This window comes from Biomphalaria glabrata, chromosome 1 (genome assembly GCF_947242115.1).
Source record: "Biomphalaria glabrata chromosome 1, xgBioGlab47.1, whole genome shotgun sequence".
Lineage (NCBI taxonomy): Eukaryota > Metazoa > Mollusca > Gastropoda > Planorbidae > Biomphalaria > Biomphalaria glabrata.
In genome coordinates, this window is record NC_074711.1 from 54404339 (window position 1) to 54427287 (window position 22949).

A 22949-nucleotide genomic window follows, 5' to 3' on the forward strand; every position below is an offset into this window, starting at 1 on the left:
TTTATGGAAATAGAAACAGGCGAGCTGTCTGCCTCATAGATCGCAAGACCTGAAAGAGTCACTTTCATGGTATTTATCACAGAACGCAAATTATGGTAGCGAAACACTGCCAGATTCCTGTACCGTGCAAGAAGAGACGAAATCTCAGTACTGAACCTATGTGCACGAAGCTTACATTTTGTAGAGGAAAAAAATGGGGGGGGGGGAGGCTTTTGTTGCACCCGGTTCATAAATGCAACTTTGGATTTTCTAAATGTTTTCTTTTTCGGCTGTCTATTTCAAAGAACTCTTATAAGACCACCAGATGTATAATTAAAAATTTGTTTTCAAAATGTGTGTGCTAAGGTAGCCCTCTAAATGCTTTGTAAATACTTTGCGCACCACTATATTCACGCACTAAGTGCGCACCGTTCACAGAAGAGCCAAAAAAAATCATTTCCTCCCAAAAGTAGCTGTTCAATTGAAAAACGTCGCCGTTAAGAAGTTCTGCGGTAAAGAAGTTGAGACAGTGAACATCACCATTTCGGGAAGTCGCATCGTTGGAGAGGAAAACATGTGTGTGAGTGTGTGTAACTGAAGTGTAGCAGTGTGTGACAATACTGGGTGGTCCCGTGGTCAAGGCGAGGCTGCTCAGCTCCAGACGATTGATAAGAACACCTCAACTTGCAGATAACTGTGTGGCGGAATGGAACCCAAGATTTGAAGATTGATGTGTATTTGTTTCATGGTGTCATCACTATGACCATTGAGTAAATAACTATTCACATTCTCAGTTTTCTTCTTCTTCATCGTTCTCATTGTTATGTTGGAGTGTTCATATGACTAGACCAGTACATGAGATGAACTGCGCAGTGGTTTCCAAATCAGGGAGCTCTCCATATAGTTTTCTTTCTATTGGGGTGATTTGGGGTCAATGTCTTATACGGGCCTCATGTTAAAGAGAGCAGTTTTGGAGGACGTGGTCGGCATTTTCTGGTGATACCCCACATGGGCAGATTTCACTGGTTCCAATTTTGAGCTTCCGGAACATATGTTGTCGCATTCTGTTGTGACGGTCCTGAGTCGAAAGATTAGACGTTGGTCTTGTCGGGATAGCTTATAGTAAGCGTCATCTTTCTTGTGATTTGGATGGGAGCTCGTCCATTTCTCATTTATTTTATCTACAATTAATTTCTTCATTTCTTCTGGATAGAGTGCAGAGTTTATTTGTGAGACATTCTCATTGATTTGTGTCTTGACCTTGATTATCTAGATGTACACATTACGATGACAGCTTCATTTTTTGTGTAATTCAGATTAATTTGACTTCATAATACAAAAAAACGCAAACCTGAAATCTCGTGAAAAGTAAGTGAGCAATTTTAATTTATGTTCAAACAATTTTATTACTATCAAGCAATAGAAAAAACATTACTTAAAAAAACAAAACAAAGCTTATTTAAAGGAAAGAACGCTTATTATTGCAATTTATTTGAACATGGCAGGGTTTAGCTCATTTTCTGCTACATAAAACAAAATTAATTAATAAGTACACATTGATTACCTAATTGGTTCATTTTTAGATTGATTCGTATATTGTTATGAACTATGATTGATTGTGCAAAATTTAAACTTGATTCGAGAATGGGAATTGGGAGAAAAAATGTGTCAAAAAGTAATAAAGGGATTAAATCCATATATACATCCACATCTCTCATTAAGTAGCTTCCTCTTATTTCGATTTCCAACTAAATAATTAATCACCAATAATTAACTCACTAATTTATTTTGTTGATATATTCATGTCTTGCCAGGTAAAATGTATAATTGTGCAAAGTTTCAACCTAATCCGATAATGGGAAACGGGAGAAACAACATGTTCAAACTTTTTACCAGACAGACACATAGACAGACAGAGTGAGCTGATATAAGCTTTGCACAAATACATAAAAAAAGAAAGGTTAAATTGCTGATTTTCACACCAATGGTAAATCTTTTATTTGTTTATATTTTGATGCGTTACATTCTGGCAATACAATAACAAAGAACACATAAAGTAACAAAGAAAAAGAAGAAAAAGCGGTATGACGAAATATCAATAATTCCGCATTCTATCCACCGGATACACACAAAAAATCTTATTTATGGATTTGCATCTTTGTATGAAAATCTCTTATGGGGATAATTTAATTTAATATTTTAAAAAGTGTTATCCTCTAAATGGTTTAATTAGGATAACAATGGTTTATGGAGATCATTTTTGTAAAGCCATTAATTATCTTTGGTTATTGAAATGACGCATTTCAACTGTAGGAAATATAATTATTCTTTATGTTAATGCATTATTTTTCTAGCGGCGTACAAACGGTCAAAAGCAGCTGTTAGATTTATGTTGTCTGTCTGTCCGTTTTTAACATAAAATAAAAGATTACAAAGACAGTTTGTGGGGAAACACAAACTCAAAATCGGCCCCCGAAGGGATCCACCCTGGCAGGTAAAAAGGCAGATTTCAATAATTTCAGAAAAATATCAGAATGAAATTCTATCAAAGGCAAATGACAGAGAAGAATGGAGAAAGAAGGTTGACAGATCTTGTGTGTTTCCCCACGGGTTCAGCAGACCAAGAAATAGGTGAAAGTGAAAGTGTGGTTAGACCTGACCTAACTGGTGTCTTTTAATGATTATTTAATTGTTTTGTAAAGAGTCAATCTCTTATTCAAAACTCAAGAAAAAAAAAACCTTTCCAGGAAAGAAAAAATCCTTTAGTTGGATGTATAGAATCTCATTGTACATTTGCCGTTTACGGTATAATATGAAAAACTACTTATTAATTGTTGTTTTAAATATGTTCCACTTATATGCATACTAAATAGTTTTTTTTCTTTAAATAAAAGTAAACTTTTTTGGAAATGTAGTAGTTAGTATGACATATCATACTTAACTTAGCAATACTATTGTAAAAAAAAAATATTTTTTTCGAAAAAAAATCTAAAACCGTTTGCATAAATGTGTTAAAAATATGTCTAACTAATGTTCTCCTTACTAAAAAGCCTTCTGTGTTTGTTACTATTAATAGTGAATAGTTGTAAAAATTGTGTATTTTTATGAAAAAAAAATGCTTGCATAATTGATTTAAAAAAATAGATTTTTCACTTTCAGAAAAGAAAAAAGTAGCCGTTGCATCAGAACTTTGAATGGTCTAAAATACTATTATGTCAGATTTTCTCTATCTTTTCTATTTTACGAGATCTAAACGGGACGGACGTACAGACAAACCACTAAGCTAATAGCGTCTTTTCCCCTTTCGGGGGCCGCTAATAAAAGCGCTAATAAAAATCCGTTTTCACCATACTTAGTTGCTCAAACTCAGTTCTACAGTTACTTTTCATCTTATGAAAACGATCACGTTTGTTCTTAAAATGAAGTATTAAACATTTTGTTCATACAAATACACTTTTTAAAAAACAAGACCCTGTGGAGGATTCACCAATTGTCTAGCTTGCGCCCTTTAAATACCGTTGACTTAAAGGAAAGATTTTACCCAGATGTCAGGAAAGAGAGATTGGCTCTCCACTGACCTTTCCGTCCAGGGGTCTCACATCAGCTAGATTATAGACGATCCTCTTATCACATTCGTCTATTGTGAGTCACGTCTCCTTGAGACCCACCTGGGTTCCTCCATCCTGGCAAGGCCGGAGGCCGAGCACACGAGAGACTGCACCGTCTTCTTGTACTGTACCGCCACAAACCTTGAAAAAAGCAGTTGCCGCATCGTAACCCCCCTCCCCATTTTATATACTTTATACTTGTTTAATTAATCTATTCGCTCCACCGCATTGAGGGGAAATCGTTAGTTATATTTTTCATATAGGTATAAAAAGTTTCCAACAATACGTTTCAGAACTATCTAAAGAAGTTTTACATGTTTATGCTTTGGTTTTCGTAAGCATGTCAGGCTCTTCTGGTTTACTGAAACCATTAAATTTTGTTTTCAAAGACTTACGTATGTATACTGTATGCATATCTAGAAACATTTTTTTAAGACACGATCTTTGTGTTATTTAATAGCAATTTTACCAATACATGTATGCATTGTATTTTTGTCTATCTCTTTAACTTCACCTTCGCCTATCCCTTAGTCTGTTGGACCGCTGGGGCACCACATATGATCTGTTGTTCTCTAGTCCTCTCTGTCGTTTTGTGTCTTTCCTAGAACTTCTTTCAAGGACAGGCCTGTCCATTCTTTGATGTTGTCTTCCCATCGCTTTGTCTTATCCCTTATACTAAATGCTTTACACATTAGCATACGTGTACAGACATACAAACAAGCAACCATACATACATTTTACATACACTCAGACAGAAAGAAAAAAGAGAAAAGATTGATCAATAAATACAATAAACAAACAGACATAAAGGTACGTGTAAGGGAACACACACACGCAGACAAATAAACATACAAATAAACAGACAAATAAACATACAAATAAACAGACAAATAAACAGACAAATAAACATACAAATAAACAGACAAATAAACAGACAAATAAACAGACAAATAAACATACAAATAAACAGACAAATAAACATACAAATAAACATACAAATAAACAGACAAATAAACATACAAATAAACAGACAAATAAACAGACAAATAAACAGACAAATAAACAGACAAATAAACAGACAAATAAACAGACAAATAAACATACAAATAAACAGACAAATAAACAGACAAATAAACATGCAAATAAATGTCAAATAAATATGCGGAGGGTCTTGTTCTCGAAATGCAACAACAAAAAAGACGTCATCATTATAGTTTATTGCATTTTTAAATTGTTGGAAACAATACTTTCTTCCTAATGAACTGAAACAATTCAATGAAAACATCAGGCAATTAACAATATTTATATCTGACATTTTCTATCTTTTAACAATTATAGAAAAAAAATAAATAAATAAAAAAACATGCAATGACTGAAAAATGTTAAGAAAATTTCAGCCTTTTAAAAAATCTGCTTTTCCATTTTTTTTTTCAATTTCTTTTTTTTTTCTTTATTTTTTTTTTTGTCAGCCAAAGAAAATGATGGGGAAAAAATGAGTGAAACATAGATCTAGCAATAGTTTTAAAAAGCCTCTTCTCCTCTTCCCTATTTCCGTTTTTCCCCCTCTCTCTGGCTGTGTCACGTGACGAGATTAACTGGAAGATAGAACCTATTGACGTGACAGATTAGTGTTGAGGAATCACATGACAACAGGCGATGGAGGAAACACTAGAAGGAATTCTGGGACACGCCAACTTTTGCAGGCTTCCGCATGTTGGGTTGGACATTTGGGTCGTGGGGGTGTTGATGTCCAGTTGACTTTATCACATTAGGTAGGCCTGTAATTAGTAGGAGAGATGGGAGCTGTCATGGCATATTAGTGTGTCTGTTTGATGGTCGACCACACAAGAGAGTATTCATTGGAATAATGAATGAGAGGTTGGGTTGGTTTTATTCTTTCCTTCTCCTTGCACTGTCTTTCGATTTGTTTTTCTTTCTCTCTTTTATTATGTTCCTAGCCATCCATCCCTCCCCCCTTTTAACTCTTTCTCTCATTCTCTCTCCCCCCCTATTAGATTCTCTCTCTCCCTTTTATCTTTCTCTATATATACATCTCTCTGTACATCTCTCGTTGTATCTCCTCCTGCCTCCTCTTTCTTCTTCTCTGAATCTTTCTCAATCTCCTTTCTCATCTTTTCCTCTCCCTCTTTATCTATCATTCTTTCTCTCATTCCTTTCCTCTTTCTCTTCCCTTTCTTTCTCTATCTTTGTCTTTTTTTCTCTCATTCTTTCTCTTCATCTCTTACACTTTCTCTCTCTCTTTTCACTATTAAATAACTATTTTAAATGAATGGGTTCAAAATGAAAGAAAATTTGTACAGACTTAAAAAAATAAACAAAACAAGGTTACAAAGACAGTTTGTCTAAATCTAGAACTAGATCTAAGTCTAGATCTAGAGTTAGATCTAAGTCTATATATAAAATATTGATATAGAATCTACTTTATCTAGACTAGAACTCGTATGAATTTACACGTTTAATCTTCGAAATTACTAGACCTACGCCAATGTTATGATTATGAATAGTAAGCCTTTTGCTACCGGATAGTGGTGTGCTATGCTGTTCCTATCCGATTCATTTTTTAATGTGATACTTTTGTTTACATAATAAATAAGTCTGCACCCCTTAGCTGTCAAATTATCAATACATTTATAATATATATAAATTATAAATATATCTAGATCTGGGTTCTATTTTGTTCCATTTCGACTGTCAAGTGTATGCCCTAGTTATGTGGATATTTCAAAACTGCGCGTTATAAAAGTAGTTCATTATTTTTGAAACTTATAAAGTGGTGCAATTTTTTTAAAATATATCATTTTAAAAATTAAATGGTTCACTTTCGGAAAAGAAAAAAGTAACTGTTGAACTTTGAATGAATGTCCGATATTCATTTTCTCTTCTAGTTTTTGAGATCTAAACGGGACGGATGGACAGACAGGCCACACAAAACTAATAGCGTATTTTCCCCTTTCGGGGGCCGATAAAAAGTGGACGGTGGGGGACACAGGAAAAATAGACGAAAACATACTTCTGAAAGATTAAAAAAAACAACAACATTTTATTCATTGGAATAAATTGGATTAAAAAAAAAATCAAAGCAAAAAATTTTTTGCTTTTAAGTTGACATAATTCTCAACCTAAAATCTAACTTTTACCTGGCAAATTTTAAAACGTGAACATAATGGAGATTTTCATACATGTCGAAATTCTATAAATAGCAAGCTTTTTGGTGTATCGTGCGTAAAACAAATCAAGGCAGTGTTGATATGTTGTTCAAAAATGATACGGTTGTGGAACTACGCATTCTAGCACTGCAGAATCACATTTGTAAAGCTCTTCTGTTTCCCTAGTTGTATTGAGTTGGCAATTTCAACGTTCAATTTCACGTCCTTGACATCGTTTATTACAACGGATGACTATTTTTGTTTCTCAAATTTATAGTCAAATTTAAATGTATTTCTTTGTATTAATTTACAAAATTATAACGGTGGAAACTCTTACCCGTGTGGCCAACGAGCTAGTAATTCTGTTCTCAGCGATATACATCAACTATTATAATTTTTAGGAAAATATTTAGAGCCGTTTATGAGATCAGCGGCAAGGTTGCACCCTTCACCCACCCTCCATGAAGTTTTGACCTAAATAAAGGTATTGCTAAAAAATGTTTCTTTGTTTAAATTTTACTTTTTCATTTTGGTCAAGTTATGAAAGTCCTTACCGAGTGAAGTCTAAAACGGTGTCGATTAAAGTGTTAGTAGCAACAGGCGATTTATGTCGTTTGAGGTTCATGGGTATATACAGTCCAGATTTACATTACGAGAGCTTTTAGAAATACCAGACTAAATATATTAACGAAACAAGTGAAAAAAATGATATAAAACGAGTTTTAAAAATCGTTGTGCGACATTTTCTGCCGGCGCAAAGTGTGTGGCAAGAAATGGAAATAAGGAAATTAGGGACGTGGCAGGAGAAACGACAAACTGAAGACACGACATGCTCAGACGTATGAAACCCAGCAGACGATGGTTCAGAGAGGGAGGGGAGGAGGGTTTCATCGGGGTGGGGGAGGTTCTCTTTGACGGAAGTCCCGTGGGGTGGTCGCTTGACATATCTGGAAAGTGGATCTGTCATAGCAAAGTCCTGGGCTTCCATCACGGAGAAGGCACTAAGATGGATGGAAAGATAAAGGCCTTGGTTTAGCTCAGGCTATCGTGCACTACCGACCCTACCACACACACAAATAAAACTTCCCCTCAACACACACACACACACACACGGATCAACACGCATACGCACCTGCATATGAAGAAAATGAGATGGGCTTTGATTAATGAAAGAATAAACGAGACGCTTCATTTTGAGAGTAGAAGAAACCTGCACACAGACACACACAAGTAGGCCTACACACATAGCTTCACACACACACACACACACACAGACAGACGTACGAACATTTGCACTCGCATCTTGCCATTTAAGGGAATCGAAGAATGATATGATTAGTTGTCCTGGCAAATAGAAGCTAGTGGTTTCACGATTCAAGAGATATTGAAGACCAAGGGATTAGCATCCCCCCCCCCCAACCGCCCAACACATACGAAATACAGACTACATTATACAAGAAGAGGGACAAAACTTAACGTATTCCATAATTTAATGTATTCCATAATTTAATGTATTCCATAATTTAACGTATTCCATAATTTAATGTATTCCAAAATTTAACGTATTCCATAATTTAATGTATTCCATAATTTAATGTATTCCATAATTTAACGTATTCCCATAATTTAATGTATTCCATAATTTAATGTATTCCATAATTTAATGTATTCCATAATTTAATCATAATTTAATGTATTCCATAATTTAATGTATTCCATAATTTAATGTATTCCATAATTTCAAGTATTCCATAATTTAATGTATTCCATAATTTAATGTATTCCATAATTTAATCATAATTTAATGTATTCCATAATTTAATGTATTCCATAATTTAATGTATTCCATAATTTAACGTATTCTATAATTTAATGTATTCCATAATTTAATGTATTCCATAATTTATTGTATTCCATAATTTAATGTATTCCATAATTTCAAGTATTCCATAATTTAACGTATTCCATGATTTAATGTATTCCATAATTTAATGTATTCCATAATTTCAAGTATTCTATAATTTAATGTATTCCATAATTTAATGTATTCCATAATTTAATGTATTCCATAATTTAACGTATTCCATAATTTAATGTATTCCATAATTTAACGTATTCCATAATTTAATGTATTCCATAATTTAACGTATTCCATAATTTAATGTATTCCATAATTTAATGTATTCCATAATTTAATGTATTCCATAATTTAATGTATTCCATAATTTAATGTATTCCATAATTTAATGTATTCCATAATTTAATGTATTCCATAATTTCAAGTATTCCATAATTTAATGTATTCCATAATTTAATGTATTCCATAATTTAATCATAATTTAATGTATTCCATAATTTAATGTATTCCATAATTTAACGTATTCTATAATTTAATGTATTCCATAATTTAATGTATTCCATAATTTAATGTATTCCATAATTTCAAGTATTCCATAATTTAACGTATTCCATGATTTAATGTATTCCATAATTTAATGTATTCCATAATTTCAAGTATTCCATAATTTAATGTATTCCATAATTTAATGTATTCCATAATTTAACGTATTCCATAATTTAATGTATTCCATAATTTAACGTATTCCATAATTTAATGTATTCCTTAATTTAATGTATTCCATAATTTAATGTATTCCATAATTTCAAGTATTCCATAATTTGGAGAAAGAACGAGAGTGAAAAAAAAACCCAAACAAAACAAGGATCTAGGTAGGAAGACAATACTCATTGCACTATAAGGCGGGAAGAATGGGACAGGAAGAAGAATGTGAAGGTCGTTGGAGGTTGACAGTTGGGGGGGGGGGGGGGAGAAATGAATGAATTAAAGAAACCGGATATGAACTGGTCGCTTCTAGCCTTGTCCCCGAGTAAAGAAGGAGACCGTTGAAGGATTCACGAATCAATCAATTTGTTCGCTAATCGATATGCCTATTTCATTGGCCCGTTCAATATATTGAGGCAAGTTTCATTTCTCATGATGCTGGTGACCGCATGCTTTCACTCCAGAGCGTTAAAAATAAGAACCAGTTCAAGTCTACATTGATTTTATTTGGAACATTTTTGTTGATAGGATATAGAAAAAAAAAAGTGAATTTCAAGAATTAAAAAATAATTTCAAATTTCAATTGTATGTACTAACTCTACATTTATGACTATCAATTGAGAACACTCGCATATAAAGCATGTGAAGGTTGCATTTGGTTTGGTTGTAGTGGAGAACCGGCCATTTTTTTTAATCTTTGTTTGCTCATTTTTTTCCAGAGCTGAGGCCAGTAATTTTTCGCTCTTCATAGCTTTTTTTTTTGTCGCAATCTCTCCTCAGATAGTGCTGGTACAAACTATGTCTTTCAGTTAACATCGATGCATATTGTTTTAAGGTCCCATTGCTCGGGAAATACATTTCAGCCTTAACGTGGCGCTCTGGTGAAAACGGTCGTTAAAGGAGACAATTAGGCGAACAGGGAAATAAAACAGATGTGATTGAAGAAAGCCCCTACAAAAATGTCACTATCCACACACTGTTACTCAAGGGGAGAGCACATGCACGGCTGATGTGGTAAAGATAGGGAATATGGGGGAGTTTCCTCGGTATGCTCGGCCCTTGTCCTCACTTATTAACCGAACGTTGTACTGGCCACATGACACCCGTGACCTGATTGATATAAAGAGATGCTTTTACGTATCATTATTATAATCAAGGTATGTGTGTTAGACGAATTAAAACGTTTGGTTGTCCCTTTAAAAAGTTTAAACCAATGATGACCAGCCTTATTCGGCCTTAGGGCCATTTTAATTTCCGATATTCGTGTCGCGGGCCACATTGCCAAAAAGATTAAAAAAAGGAAATAAACAATTAACCGATTTTAATAGAAACCCGCGACTCTAGTACATACAAAAATAATGACAAGTTTATTCGAAACCAACTGCTTATCATCTAATTACATAAATGACACAGCAAGCAAGTTGGAACATCCTTTGTGATGGTTGAAATTCCTTAAACAGTTCTTTGCCAGTGGAGGTCTAATGCATGTTCATAGAAGCTACTAACTTCTCTATGATTTCAGAATTGCTGTTTGTGCCGCGAATAAATGCTAAGAGTTTTATCAGTATCAGATATGTTGGTGGACTCGTTAGCGGCAGTAGAAAACATTTCAAAATCTGCAGCCCTGTCTCTTCGTTAGCAAGCACTTTTATTTTACGCATTCGCAGTCTGAAAATGACTTCCTTTCTCTATTGATCAAAGCTATTAGCTAGTCTTCAAGCAGACTTACTTTCTGTCTCTTTTTGGTAAAATATTATCATCCATTCGCCTGATCTGTTTTTTGTGTTATGTTCATTTAAAAGAGCCACATTTTCTGTATAAAACAAACGTGTCTTTTTATCAGAACCACGATCCATCAAAGAATGTAGAGAAAGATTTTTTCAACTTTTTTTGGTGGGGAAGTGATTTTCTACACATTGTACCAATGTTTCGCAAGCCGGATGGAACCACATTTTGCCCGCTGGCCGTTTTTTTGTGTGCATCACTGGTTTAGAGCATGCTTACTATTTTTTCTTGGTTTGACCAGTTGTGACTTAAGACTTATTTTAACATACTGGGTTACTTATGATATTTGTCAGAAGATCGAACAAAATCCAGATTCAGTATGCGTTAAATATCTTCTATCTACGATACAAATTGACACAGTCTGTGTTTCATTGTCTAACAGTCTGTCTCTGTTAGTCTCACTTTCTACATAAATCTGTCTGGCCCAGTCTGGTCTGAAATTGGAAACTAACCAGGGAGCCAAATGTCACGATCTGTTGTCGTCCACACCGATTGATCACTGTTTAAGGTGTTCACATCCTCACGGCAGAGGTACATCTGGACATCTAGCATCATTATATATTATCATACATCATCATAAACTAGTAAACGTGTAATTAAGAATAATCACACATCAGTATATCACACACACACAATCAGATTATGGATTATTACAGCATAGCATAATGTTTAAAAATCTAATTAATCAAATTTTCCAAAGCACACCCCCGCGTGATGTTGCATTTTGATAGAATGTTGAGTTAAAATTTGACATACAACTTTTTGTAGAATTTTGGGGTTTTCACTTTATGAATATTATTTTGTAGAATGCTAGGTGTAGCTGATAACGTCTAATATACTTCTCTAGGATGCAGTGCTGGGTTCACTTACTTCACTGTAGGCAACATAAGCTATAGCTTAGGGCACTAGTCTGAGGATCCCCAAATATTGTTTTGATGAAAATTAAAAGGACTAAATTTCCACATGTTGATTTACAACGGGCCCCATATCTCAAATAGCTAAGGGTTTTATCAAGTCTAAATGCTGTTCTGCTAGGATCTGTTGAGAACAATTGTTTTTGTTTATTTATATTGCATACTTAGGGTGAGTCTGAGTCATTGGCGGGTCGGTAGGCCGACGTGTTTGCCGCTGAACTGTTCAAGTACTTATAAAGATAGAAGGTTTTATAGTTGATAGTTTAAAATGTTTAGCGAACGACCTAAGTCTCTAAACAATGCTTATACCCCCTTAGCTTAGAACATTTTCTATATAGTGTGTGTATGATGACAGGAATGAATCAAGTGTGTGTGTGTATAATGACAGGAATGAATTAAGTGTGTGTGTGTGTATGATGACAAGTATGAATCAAGTGTGCGTGTGTATGACAAGAATGAATCAAGTGTATATGCATGTGTGTATAATGTCAGGAATGAATCAAGTGTGTGTGTGTATGATGACAGGAATGAATCAAGTGTGTGTGTGTATAATGACAGGAATGAATTAAGTGGGTGTGTATGTGTGTAGGATGACATAAATGAATCAAGTGTGTGTGTGTGTAGGATGACAGGAATGAATCAAGTGTGTGTGTGTGTGTATGATGATAGGAATGAATCAAGTATGTGTGTGTGCATGTGTGATGACAGGAATGAATCAAGTGTGTGTGTATGATGACAGGAATGAATCAAGTGTGTGTGTGTATGATGACAGGAATAAATCAAGCGTGTGTGTGTATGATGACAGGAATGAATCAAGTGTGTGTGTGTGATGACAGGTATGAATAAAATGTGTGTGTGTGTGTATGATGACATGAATGAATCAAGTGTGTGTGTGTGTATGGTGTTAGGAATGAATCAGGTGTGTGTGTGTGTGTTTGATAACAGGAATGAATCAGTTGTGTGTGTGTATGATGACAGGAATGAATCAAGTGTGTGTGTGTAAGATGACAGGAATGAATCAAGTGTGTGTGTGTGTGTGTGATGACAGATATGAATCAAGTGTGTGTGTGTGATGACAGGTATGAATCAAGTGTGTGTGTGTGGTGACAGGTATGAATCAAGTGTGTGTGTGTATGATGACAGGAATGAATCAAGTGTGTGTGTGTATGATGACAGGAATGAATCAAGTGTGTGTGTGTGATGACAGGAATTAATCAAATGTGTGTGTGTGATGACAGGTATGAATCAAGTGTGCGTTTGTGTGTGTATGATGTTAGGAATGAATCAGGTGTGTGTGTGTGTGTGATGACAGGAATGAATCAAGTGTGTGTGTAATGACAGGTATTAATCAAGTGTTTGTGTGTATGATGACAGGAATGAATAAAGTGTGTGTGTGTGTGTGTGTGTATGGTGTTAGGAATGAATCAGGTGTGTGTGTGTGTTTTTGATTACAGGAATGAATCAAGTGTGTGTGTGTCTATGATGACAGGTATGAATCAAGTGTGTGTGTGTATTACTGTGTATGATGACAGGAATGAATCAAGTGTGCGTTTGTGTGTGTATGATGTTAGGAATGAATCAAGTGTGTGTGTGTATGATGACAGGAATGAATCAAGTGTGCGTTTGTGTGTGTATGATGTTAGGAATGAATCAGGTATGTGTGTGTGTGTGTTTGATGACAGGAGCGCCTAGCAATGTTTTCTTTGTCCTTGAACTCAATAATACATTCCTATATCGCTGCAGCAGAGTGACGTCATAATGCAGTTTAATAATAAATCAGAAACAAGATATCCAATATGATGTCAGGGCCAGATATAATTTTGCGCCACGCGTAAAATGTGCTAGACGCCTCCCCCCGCCCCATCGTCCACATATCTGCCATTCAATTTGCTCCTGCACGCCAGAAACCGAAACATCATCAGGTCACGCTCTCATTACGAAGTTAAAAAAAGAGAAGAGAAAAAAAATGTACACACTTAATTGGCCATGACTCAGCCCTAACGATGGTAGAATATAGTTCTCTACATCAATTTGTAGGCATTGGGGGTGGGGGGGGGGAGGGGTCCAGACACTAGCTACCGGCGTAGTGTAAACATTGATCCAACTTCTCTACACTTTTACTCGCACGCACATAACTAGAGACAGTCCCACTCACGCTCAGATCAAAGCAATTAGATCTTCATGCATGCACTGGAATTCCCACGAAATCTTTCCTAGGGCGAGTAAACACACATGTCGCCCCACTCATTCCCCATCCCCCATTTTAGTTTGTCCAAAGACAAGCATCGATCATATGAACGATTCAAAGACAAGACTTCTGCCACTACCAAGAAAAGATCATTGATCACAAGGGCTAGTCCTCTCCAGTGGTTGCTTCCCTCTAGGGGATTCTAGGAAAAGACGAAAGTATAATTTAACAGGACGACGTATGGGCAGAACGGTGAGAAGTCCAATTTAAATTTGACCAATGGAATGGAAGAGTTTTTTTTTTCTACCCTTCCTCGTATCGTCTGCTGGTGAATGAGTTTAATTTCAGCCAAAAGTTTGAATAAATCTACTTTTTGGTTACACAATGATACGTCAGCAGACGACGAACGTGATACCTTAAGAAAATCTAGTTAAAAAAAAATACAGGGTTATCAGAATACCCCAAGTGTGTATTATTAATCAGTCATGCGACATTTAAAACGCATGCTATAGATACACGCCGCTTACTGGGTATTAAATAATCCATTAGCGACTTGCTATCGATGCAACGCATATTGATCGCGACGTCGTTCCTGCTTTGCGGCCTGTTCAGGAAGTTTCTTTGGTGCAATGAATTTAAAACAAATTTGAGTGTACAGGCTTATATAGGGGTACAAGTGGTGTAAACATTGTTTCGAATGAAATACTTTCATTTGTATTTTCAACCTTAGTGATAAGAATTTTTTTTACAAAGCTTATATCCTAACTCACTCTGTCTGTCTGGTACAAAGTGTGTACAGTTATTTCTCCCACACCCATTCTCGTATCAAGCTGAAACTTCGCACAATTATTCATTGACATAGACAAGACGTGAATCAGTTTTAAAAAGTAACCAATTAGACAATTAATTACTGGTAATTAATTATTTTGTTTAATAGCAAAAAGGGAAACTAATACTTAAGTATTCACATATATGGTTAAATTTGTTAATTGTTAACGCTATTTCTCCCTCACGCATTCTCCGATCAAGTTGATACTTTAAAGTTTTAAAAAATATTTATTGTACCTAACAAAGCATGAATAAATAAACAAAATACTAAATTAGTCAATTAATTATATGTGGTGGGTTTGGCACAGAACAAACTAAAGGACGAAGGCAACTCGTAGGACAATTCCAAACTTTATTGTACACTAAAGACCTGCCAAAGGCAAACATAAAACATAATTACAAATAAACATAAACTAAACATAATTAATAGGCCTAAATACTAGATCTAACGAAAAACAAAAAGAAAATCTTATATCATCTCTTTTACAAACACAAGAGAGTTATGGAACACCAAAAACATTATAAAAATAAATGACAATATAGTTCTCTAAAAATAAATCAACTAGTTCTACATAACACTAACATACATTGTTTGAAGAGTTTCGCTCTTTCCTTTCCTTACAAAAACTATAATTAAATATAACAAATCTATACACTCACAAATATATTGTTTCTTAAAAGCCAGTATCTAAACACTTGTTGTAAAAATACATTTACAAGATGGACAGTTCACATTCTATATAGAATACTACAGGTACGCATTTCAATAAATGAATTCAACTACATGCTGGCTTCTAAAAATAAGAATAGTCCAACATGAACCAAAACCGCGGTAGTGATATTCTATATAAACTACTACCGGTAATTAAATTTACAAGCTAATATGAATAAGTAAAATGTGATTACCTGCAGCCATACGTGAACACATGGTGTAGAACCAAGCACAAAAGGGAGTGGAGACGACTTAGGTCCAGTAACATACGGACATTACAGCGACCAGAGATGCCGGTCGAATGGACAGTGCCCACGTTGGTCTGCCTTGTCATGCGCGGACACAAGGTGCCATCTAGGGTGAAGGGTCACGTGGATATCGAGGTGGCCGGTGTTTTCTAAAAAGATATCCACTCCACTACATATAGGTAATTAATTATTTTGCTTGATATCGAATAAGGGAAATAGCTTGTACATTGTTGGTAGAAATAGTTTTAAGGACGGAGTTCTTCCCCTTTAGATAAGCTTTGTTGTTTTTTGAAAGGATTTTTTAATATTTTGCTTTGTTTTTACTTCAAGCTACCCAAGATGTGGAGGTAGACTGTTAGTACCCTTTTGGTTACTGAGGCAATAGGTTGTATTTCTATTTCAACAAAGCTTTTTTTATTAACTTACTCTGTCTGTATGTCTGTCTGGTATAATTTTTGTACACGTTATTTCTCTCACACCCATTCTATGACAAAGTTGAAACTTTACACAATTATTTGTTGCTTCTAACAAAACATGAATCTATAAAACATTAACCAATTAATTAATGAATTTTTGGTAATCAATTATTTTGTTCGGTATCGAAATAGGGAAATAAATGCTACTTATTGAGAGATGTGGATGTATATGTGGAGTTATTTTCCGTATCAGTTTTATACACATTATTCCCCCACTTCCCATTCTCTGGTCAAGTTGTAATTGTGCATAATCATTCATAGTCGAAGATAATACTGAATTAATCAAAGAATTAACAAATTAGTTAATCCATTAGTGGTAATTAATTATTTGTTTTATATAGAATAAAGGAACTTATTCCTGCAGTAATGAGATATATATAGCAGTGATTTTGCGGTTCTTCCTCCTAGATAAGCTATATTTAAAAAAAAAAAGATTTGTTATATTATGGACGCTTGGCTGTGCAGTTGTATGCATTCACAAATAGCTGGTGAGAGCTGTTACAGCCGGAAAATTTTTTTACCAATTCGTCAATGAATCAGGTGCCTGTAGACGCTTCTTTCAGCTCCCTCACTTTTCGTTTGATTTTCAATTCTCTTGACGCCTGCTGCCAATGCGAACACTGCAGCGCCTAGTTGTCGTTCGTTGCATTTTCGCTAAGATTCAGAGTCTAAATTGAAACCTCTTTCAGAGCTTTGAGAGTATCTTAGGTTTGTTGTCTTTCCGGGTACCCAGTAGATTGAAATGGATTTAGAAACCGTCCAAAAAATCCTTAAATTCAAATTTCCCGCCTTTACGAGACTCGAAAACGAGACCCTTCGATAGAGAAGTCAAGCGCTTTAACATTTAGCTACCACGCCTGGAAGTAATTCCAGAAAAAATTTTTTCCCATCTCAAACTAAAATTTCGTTCCGAAAAATTGCACAACTGAATGAAAGGAAGTTAGGAATACAAATAAAAAAAAGTGGGTGGGGGGTTGGTCTGGTTGGGAGAATTGAAAGACGTTGTTCGTGTTCAATTGTATTTGAGCTGTAAATGAAGTCCAGCCAAAGACTGTCACGTACAGTGCAAATAGTCACGTGTCTGTAAAGAGATATCTCCGTTGAGAGCATTATGCCGTATTGATAGCAACACTCTTGTTTTTTTTTTTTTTCTTCCTTTTTTCAGTTTACAGTATTGATAGCCACACTTTTGGTTGATTTTTTTCCCAAGTTTTCTGTTGGCTATGTTTAACTCTAGGTTGTTGGAGTATTTTGTTTGTCACGTAATAAAAAGTAGTAGATCTAAAGCAGTGGCATCCTAATCAGAGTAGAATTCTGGGTTTACGTGGGAGATATTTAAATCTAGGTCTATGTTGTTATTTTACCGTATGAAAAAAAAATCGTCATGTGCTTATCTCAATTTCAGTCATTCTTAAAGCAGAATCATTACTGCGGGTTTTTCAACCGCTCTCTTAAGAAAACGAAATTGTTGATTTTGTTTTGTTGGTCTGAAGCCTGTACGTCCATTTAGAGCTAGAAAACTATAGTGCATTGAAAATCTTTTTTAGCGGCCCCCGAAAGGGGAAAAGACGCTATTAGTTTTGTGTGGTCTGACAGTCCGTTCGTCCGCCCGAGCTCTAGATCTAGATCTAGTTTGTATGACAAATGGCAATGGATATATTTTTTTTTTTGCGAAGGGAAAGTCTTGTCACAAGTCTGTCAAGTCATTTCTAGCTAGCTAACTACCTAAAGTAGGTCAAGAATTATTTTTTTTGTGTTGCCAATTTATCTAATTTTCCAAGAAAAATAAATCTTTTTTTACTTTCACTTTATTACATGTAACATGTTATTAATTTAAGGTAAATAATTATTATTTTAAAATATATAAGTGTACGCTAAACGAATAAATGGAGATGCTGTGGCTGAGGGGTAAAGCACTTGGAACCGGAAGTTCTGTGTTCGAATCCTGGTGAAGACTCTAGGTGGACCACTTCGGGGGCCGATTTTGAGTTTGTGTTTCCAAACAAACTGTGTTTGTAACCTTGTTTTTTACCATTTTGCCCAAAATATGTACAACGACTTCATTTGATCTATTTAAAGCGATTCTTTTTTTTTTGTTAAATTAAATATGGAAATTGTTTTTACAGACACATAAACGATTCTTTAAACTACATTCAAAAGCTTTCTAATGATATTTTTAATTGTTTATTGGTCGATGTGTCACTACAGAATATAATTAAATTTTGTAATTGTCAAGTAGCAAAAAAAAACGTGCTAGGAACATTAAAACAACAAATCAAGTTGGTTTCCAAAAACTTATTTTGCCAGAACATTGTAACATTTTTTTTTAGAAACGCTAAAAAAACAGCTTACGACGTCAAAGGGAATTATAATTTAAATCATTAATCTACGCATTAGCGGTAGAGAAGAATATCACAGAACCCAGGATTAGTTCATGTGTATATATTGCAAACGGTAAGTCTTGACGTTTTAAGCTTTATGTTGAGTTCATTTCTGTACATTTGTTCCAGAAGTACATTTTGTATTGTTTCGTTTTTAATAGATATGAATGTATCGGCTTCGGGTAAACCCATTTTCGCAAAACTAATTTTATTTCCGTAGCGAAAGAGAAAAAAAAACTTGTAAGGATCATTAGCTAAGTTTAACATACATCTAAATAAAATCCCCTAGATTAGTAAACACAAACTTAGACCCGCAGGCCGCGGGTAATGTCAGGCTAGTATATATATATATATTGTTTACAATACTTGTATATGCCATTCAGTTTTTCTTGTCTGGTTACATGGAGAGTTGACTTGTCTTGTAATGTTACTCAGTTAAAAAAAAAAAGAAAAAGAATTGCATTTAATTACACTTGTCCTGTTCGTGATTATTTCTCATTTATGGTCAATGTTCTGGAAGTCAGGAGGAAAAAAAAACAAATGGGAAAAACCGGAAACGGTCGTGGCTAATGGACCTGATGCTGTAATCTGACGTCTGGGCGATGTTATCAGTGTGATAACAAAAATGCGTTGGTTACCTGCCCATGTCACAGACACCAATGGACAATACGGTTTTTGCTTTGAATTATGGACGATGTAACACACACCGACACACACACACACACACATAGATAAACATATTAAGGGCCCGTGTTTATAGTTCTTCCTGAATTATTAGTAATGTTACACAACTTCTAATATCATGGGTCTGTCTATTGGGCTGTACAGTTACGAGCTTTTGTTCACCGACAAATCTGTTCAACAGAAACACGCCTAGTCTTTAACTATAGAAGTCCACATTAAAATGAAGCGTTTCCAATGTTAGGTTCAACCGAGCAACCGCAATGAAGCCTTAAAGAGTCGTAAATAAAAGAATGGTCGGACCTGTCATTGACAGAGATTCTAAGTCAAAAGACAGAGAGGAATGGAGAAAGAGGTTCGACGGATCTTGTGCTGTGCCCCAACGGTCCAATAAACTAAGGGATTGGTGAAGGTGAAGTGAGTGCTAGCATTAGTGAAGGTGAAGTGAGTGCTAGCATTAGTGAAGGTATAGTGAGTTCTAGCATTAAATGCTTGTAGTTTTTAAAAATATATATTTAAGCTAATTGTAGTGTAAAATTGTATAAATAAATAAAACATATTAAAAATGTTTGTTCGTGTGTTGGTGAAGTGGTAAGTTTAAACATTATAAAATTCAATTTGCAAACTAATACAAATAAAATTTGAACTTGACGACAGTGGCGTCACTGAAGGAGGGGGTGCGGACCACATAGATTGAAACGAACCCTATTGGTGACACCTCTGCATGTCGGTCTTAATTTTCATCTCGCTGAATGTAGTGACTCGTGTTGTAAGTCTGAGCTTGACAAGAAGCTAACTCTTCACATGAGAAATATTTAAAAGTGGAACCACTCTTTTCAAACTAGAAAACATCAGCTTAAAAATTGATTGATTATAAATAACCTCGGTACTATAATTTGCTCAGAATTACTTCTCCTTCCAAACAAAAATTATCTAGCAAGTTAGTTTACCTAATACGTGACCACAGACATCTGTCGATCTTTCTTATATTCTCTTTTTATAATGCCATTATCTAAACACGAGTACTGAAATTGACCATACGTTTGACTAGGGACGAGTAGGGGACCCAGTAATGATTCAAGTACATCAAGCTAGGGGGATCATTGATCGCGGCGTGGCTGTAAGTTTCCTTCGGGTCCACTCTTTTAAGACACTGCATTTAGATTAGCAAGAGCCCAGGACTTTAATGAGATGTCTGGGTAGAGAGAAGGAGGAGGGGGGAAGCTCGCTGTGATTAAGTAGACTTTGGACCTCACATAGTCACACACGTCTACACAGACACAGTGTTCAAGTCAAACACATACATGCAAGCACAAACATACAAACACACACACACACACATTGCAGTTCCGCGACAAGGTAGCATTAACTTTTGAAAAGGCTTTCTTCTAATACTATTTCGTAGTAGTTCAATTTAGTTGGAGTATTTTCTGCAGCTGTGTTGATAAGCCCAGTGCCTTATTGAGACTAGACTTGAAAAGACCCTAAACTATTTGAGATATGGGGCACTTTAAAAATCCAGATATTATATGTCATTGCTAAATATTTCTTGGGGGCCAAAAGCTAGAGCTTATGTTGTCTATATGTCATTGCTAAATATTTGTTGGGGGCCCTAAGCTATAGCTTATGTTGTCTATATGTCATTGCTAAATATTTCTTGGGGGCCAAAAGCTAGAGCTTATGTTGTCTATATGTCATTGCTAAATATTTGTTGGGGGCCCTAAGCTATAGCTTATGTTGTCTATATGTCATTGCTAAATATTTCTTGGGGGCCAAAAGCTATAGCTTATGTTGTCTATATGTCATTGCTAAATATTTCTTGGGGGCCAAAAGCTATAGCTTATGTTGTCTATATGTCATTGCTAAATATTTCTTGGGGGCCCTAAGCTAGAGCTTATGTTGTCTATATGTCATTCCTAAATATTTCTTGGGGGCCAAAAGCTATAGCATATGTTGTCTATATGTCATTGCTAAATATTTCTTGGGGGCCCTAAGCTAGAGCTTATGTTGTCTATATGTCATTGCTAAATATTTCTTGGGGGCCAAAAGCTATAGCTTATGTTGTCTATATGTCATTGCTAAATATTTCTTGGGGGCCCTAAGCTAGAGCTTATGTTGTCTATATGTCATTGCTAAATATTTCTTGGGGGCCCTAAGCTATAGCTTATGTTGTCTATATGTCATTGCTAAATATTTCTTGGGGGCCAAAAGCTATAGCTTATGTTGTCTATATGTCATTGCTAAATATTTCTTGGAGGCCAAAAGCTATAGCTTATGTTGTCTATATGTCATTGCTAAATATATCTTGGGGGCCAAAAGCTATAGCTTATGTTGTCTATATGTCATTGCTAAATATTTCTTGGGGGCCAAAAGCTATAGCTTATGTTGTCTATATGTCATTGCTAAATATTTCTTGGGGGCAAAAAGCTATAGCTTATGTTGTCTATATGTCATTGCTAAATATTTCTTGGGGGCCAAAAGCTATAGCTTATGTTGTCTATATGTCATTACTAAATATTTCTTGGAGGCCAAAAGCTATAGCTTATGTTGTCTATATGTCATTGCTAAATATTTCTTGGGGGCCCTAAGCTATAGCTTATGTTGTCTATATGTCATTGCTAAATATTTCTTGGAGGCCCTAAGCTAGAGCTTATGTTGTCTATATGTCATTGCTAAATATTTCTTGGGGGCCCTAAGCTATAGCTTATGTTGTCTATATGTCATTGCTAAATATTTCTTGGAGGCCCTAAGCTAGAGCTTATGTTGTCTATATGTCATTGCTAAATATTTCTTGGGGGCCCTAAGCTATAGCTTATGTTGTCTATATGTCATTGCTAAATATTTCTTGGGGGCCCTAAGCTATAGCTTATGTTGTCTATGTGTCATTGCTAAATATTTCTTGGGGGCCAAAAGCTATAGCTTATGTTGTCTATATGTCATTGCTAAATATTTCATGGGGGCCAAAAGCTATAGCTTATGTTGTCTATATGTCATTGCTAAATATTTCTTGGGGGCCAAAAGCTATAGCTTATGTTGTCTATATGTCATTGCTAAATATTTCTTGGGGGCCAAAAGCTATAGCTTATGTTGTCTATATGTCATTGCTAAATATTTCTTGAGGGCCAAAAGCTATAGCTTATGTTATCTATATGTCATTGCTAAATATTTCTTGGGGGCCAAAAGCTAGAGCTTATGTTGTCTATATGTCATTGCTAAATATTTCTTGGGGGCCCTAAGCTATAGCTTATGTTGTCTATATGTCATTGCTAAATATTTCTTGGGGGCCAAAAGCTATAGCTTATATTGTCTATATGTCATTGCTAAATATTTCTTGGGGGCCCTAAGCTATAGCTTATGTTGTCTATATGTCATTGCTAAATATTTCTTGGGGACCAAAAGCTATAGCTTATGTTGTCTAT

The 22949-nt window shown here is 35.1% G+C and overlaps 1 protein-coding gene across 2 annotated transcripts in view; it reads right to left on the reverse strand.

Annotated features, from left to right (window-relative positions):
* Window positions 1-22949, reverse strand: part of LOC106065310 (sodium- and chloride-dependent neutral and basic amino acid transporter B(0+)-like) — a 135585-nt gene that overhangs the window by 88200 nt on the left and 24436 nt on the right. Inside the window, exon 1 of one of the 2 annotated variants that reach the window (XM_056044011.1) lies at window positions 15939-16245. The exons of the other annotated variant lie outside the window; for it this stretch is intronic. Coding sequence (XP_055899986.1) covers window positions 15939-15960 — 22 coding nt within the window. The 5' untranslated portion in view covers window positions 15961-16245. Of the gene's footprint in view, window positions 1-15938; window positions 16246-22949 lie in introns of those variants that run through there. 2 annotated transcript variants of the gene reach the window in all.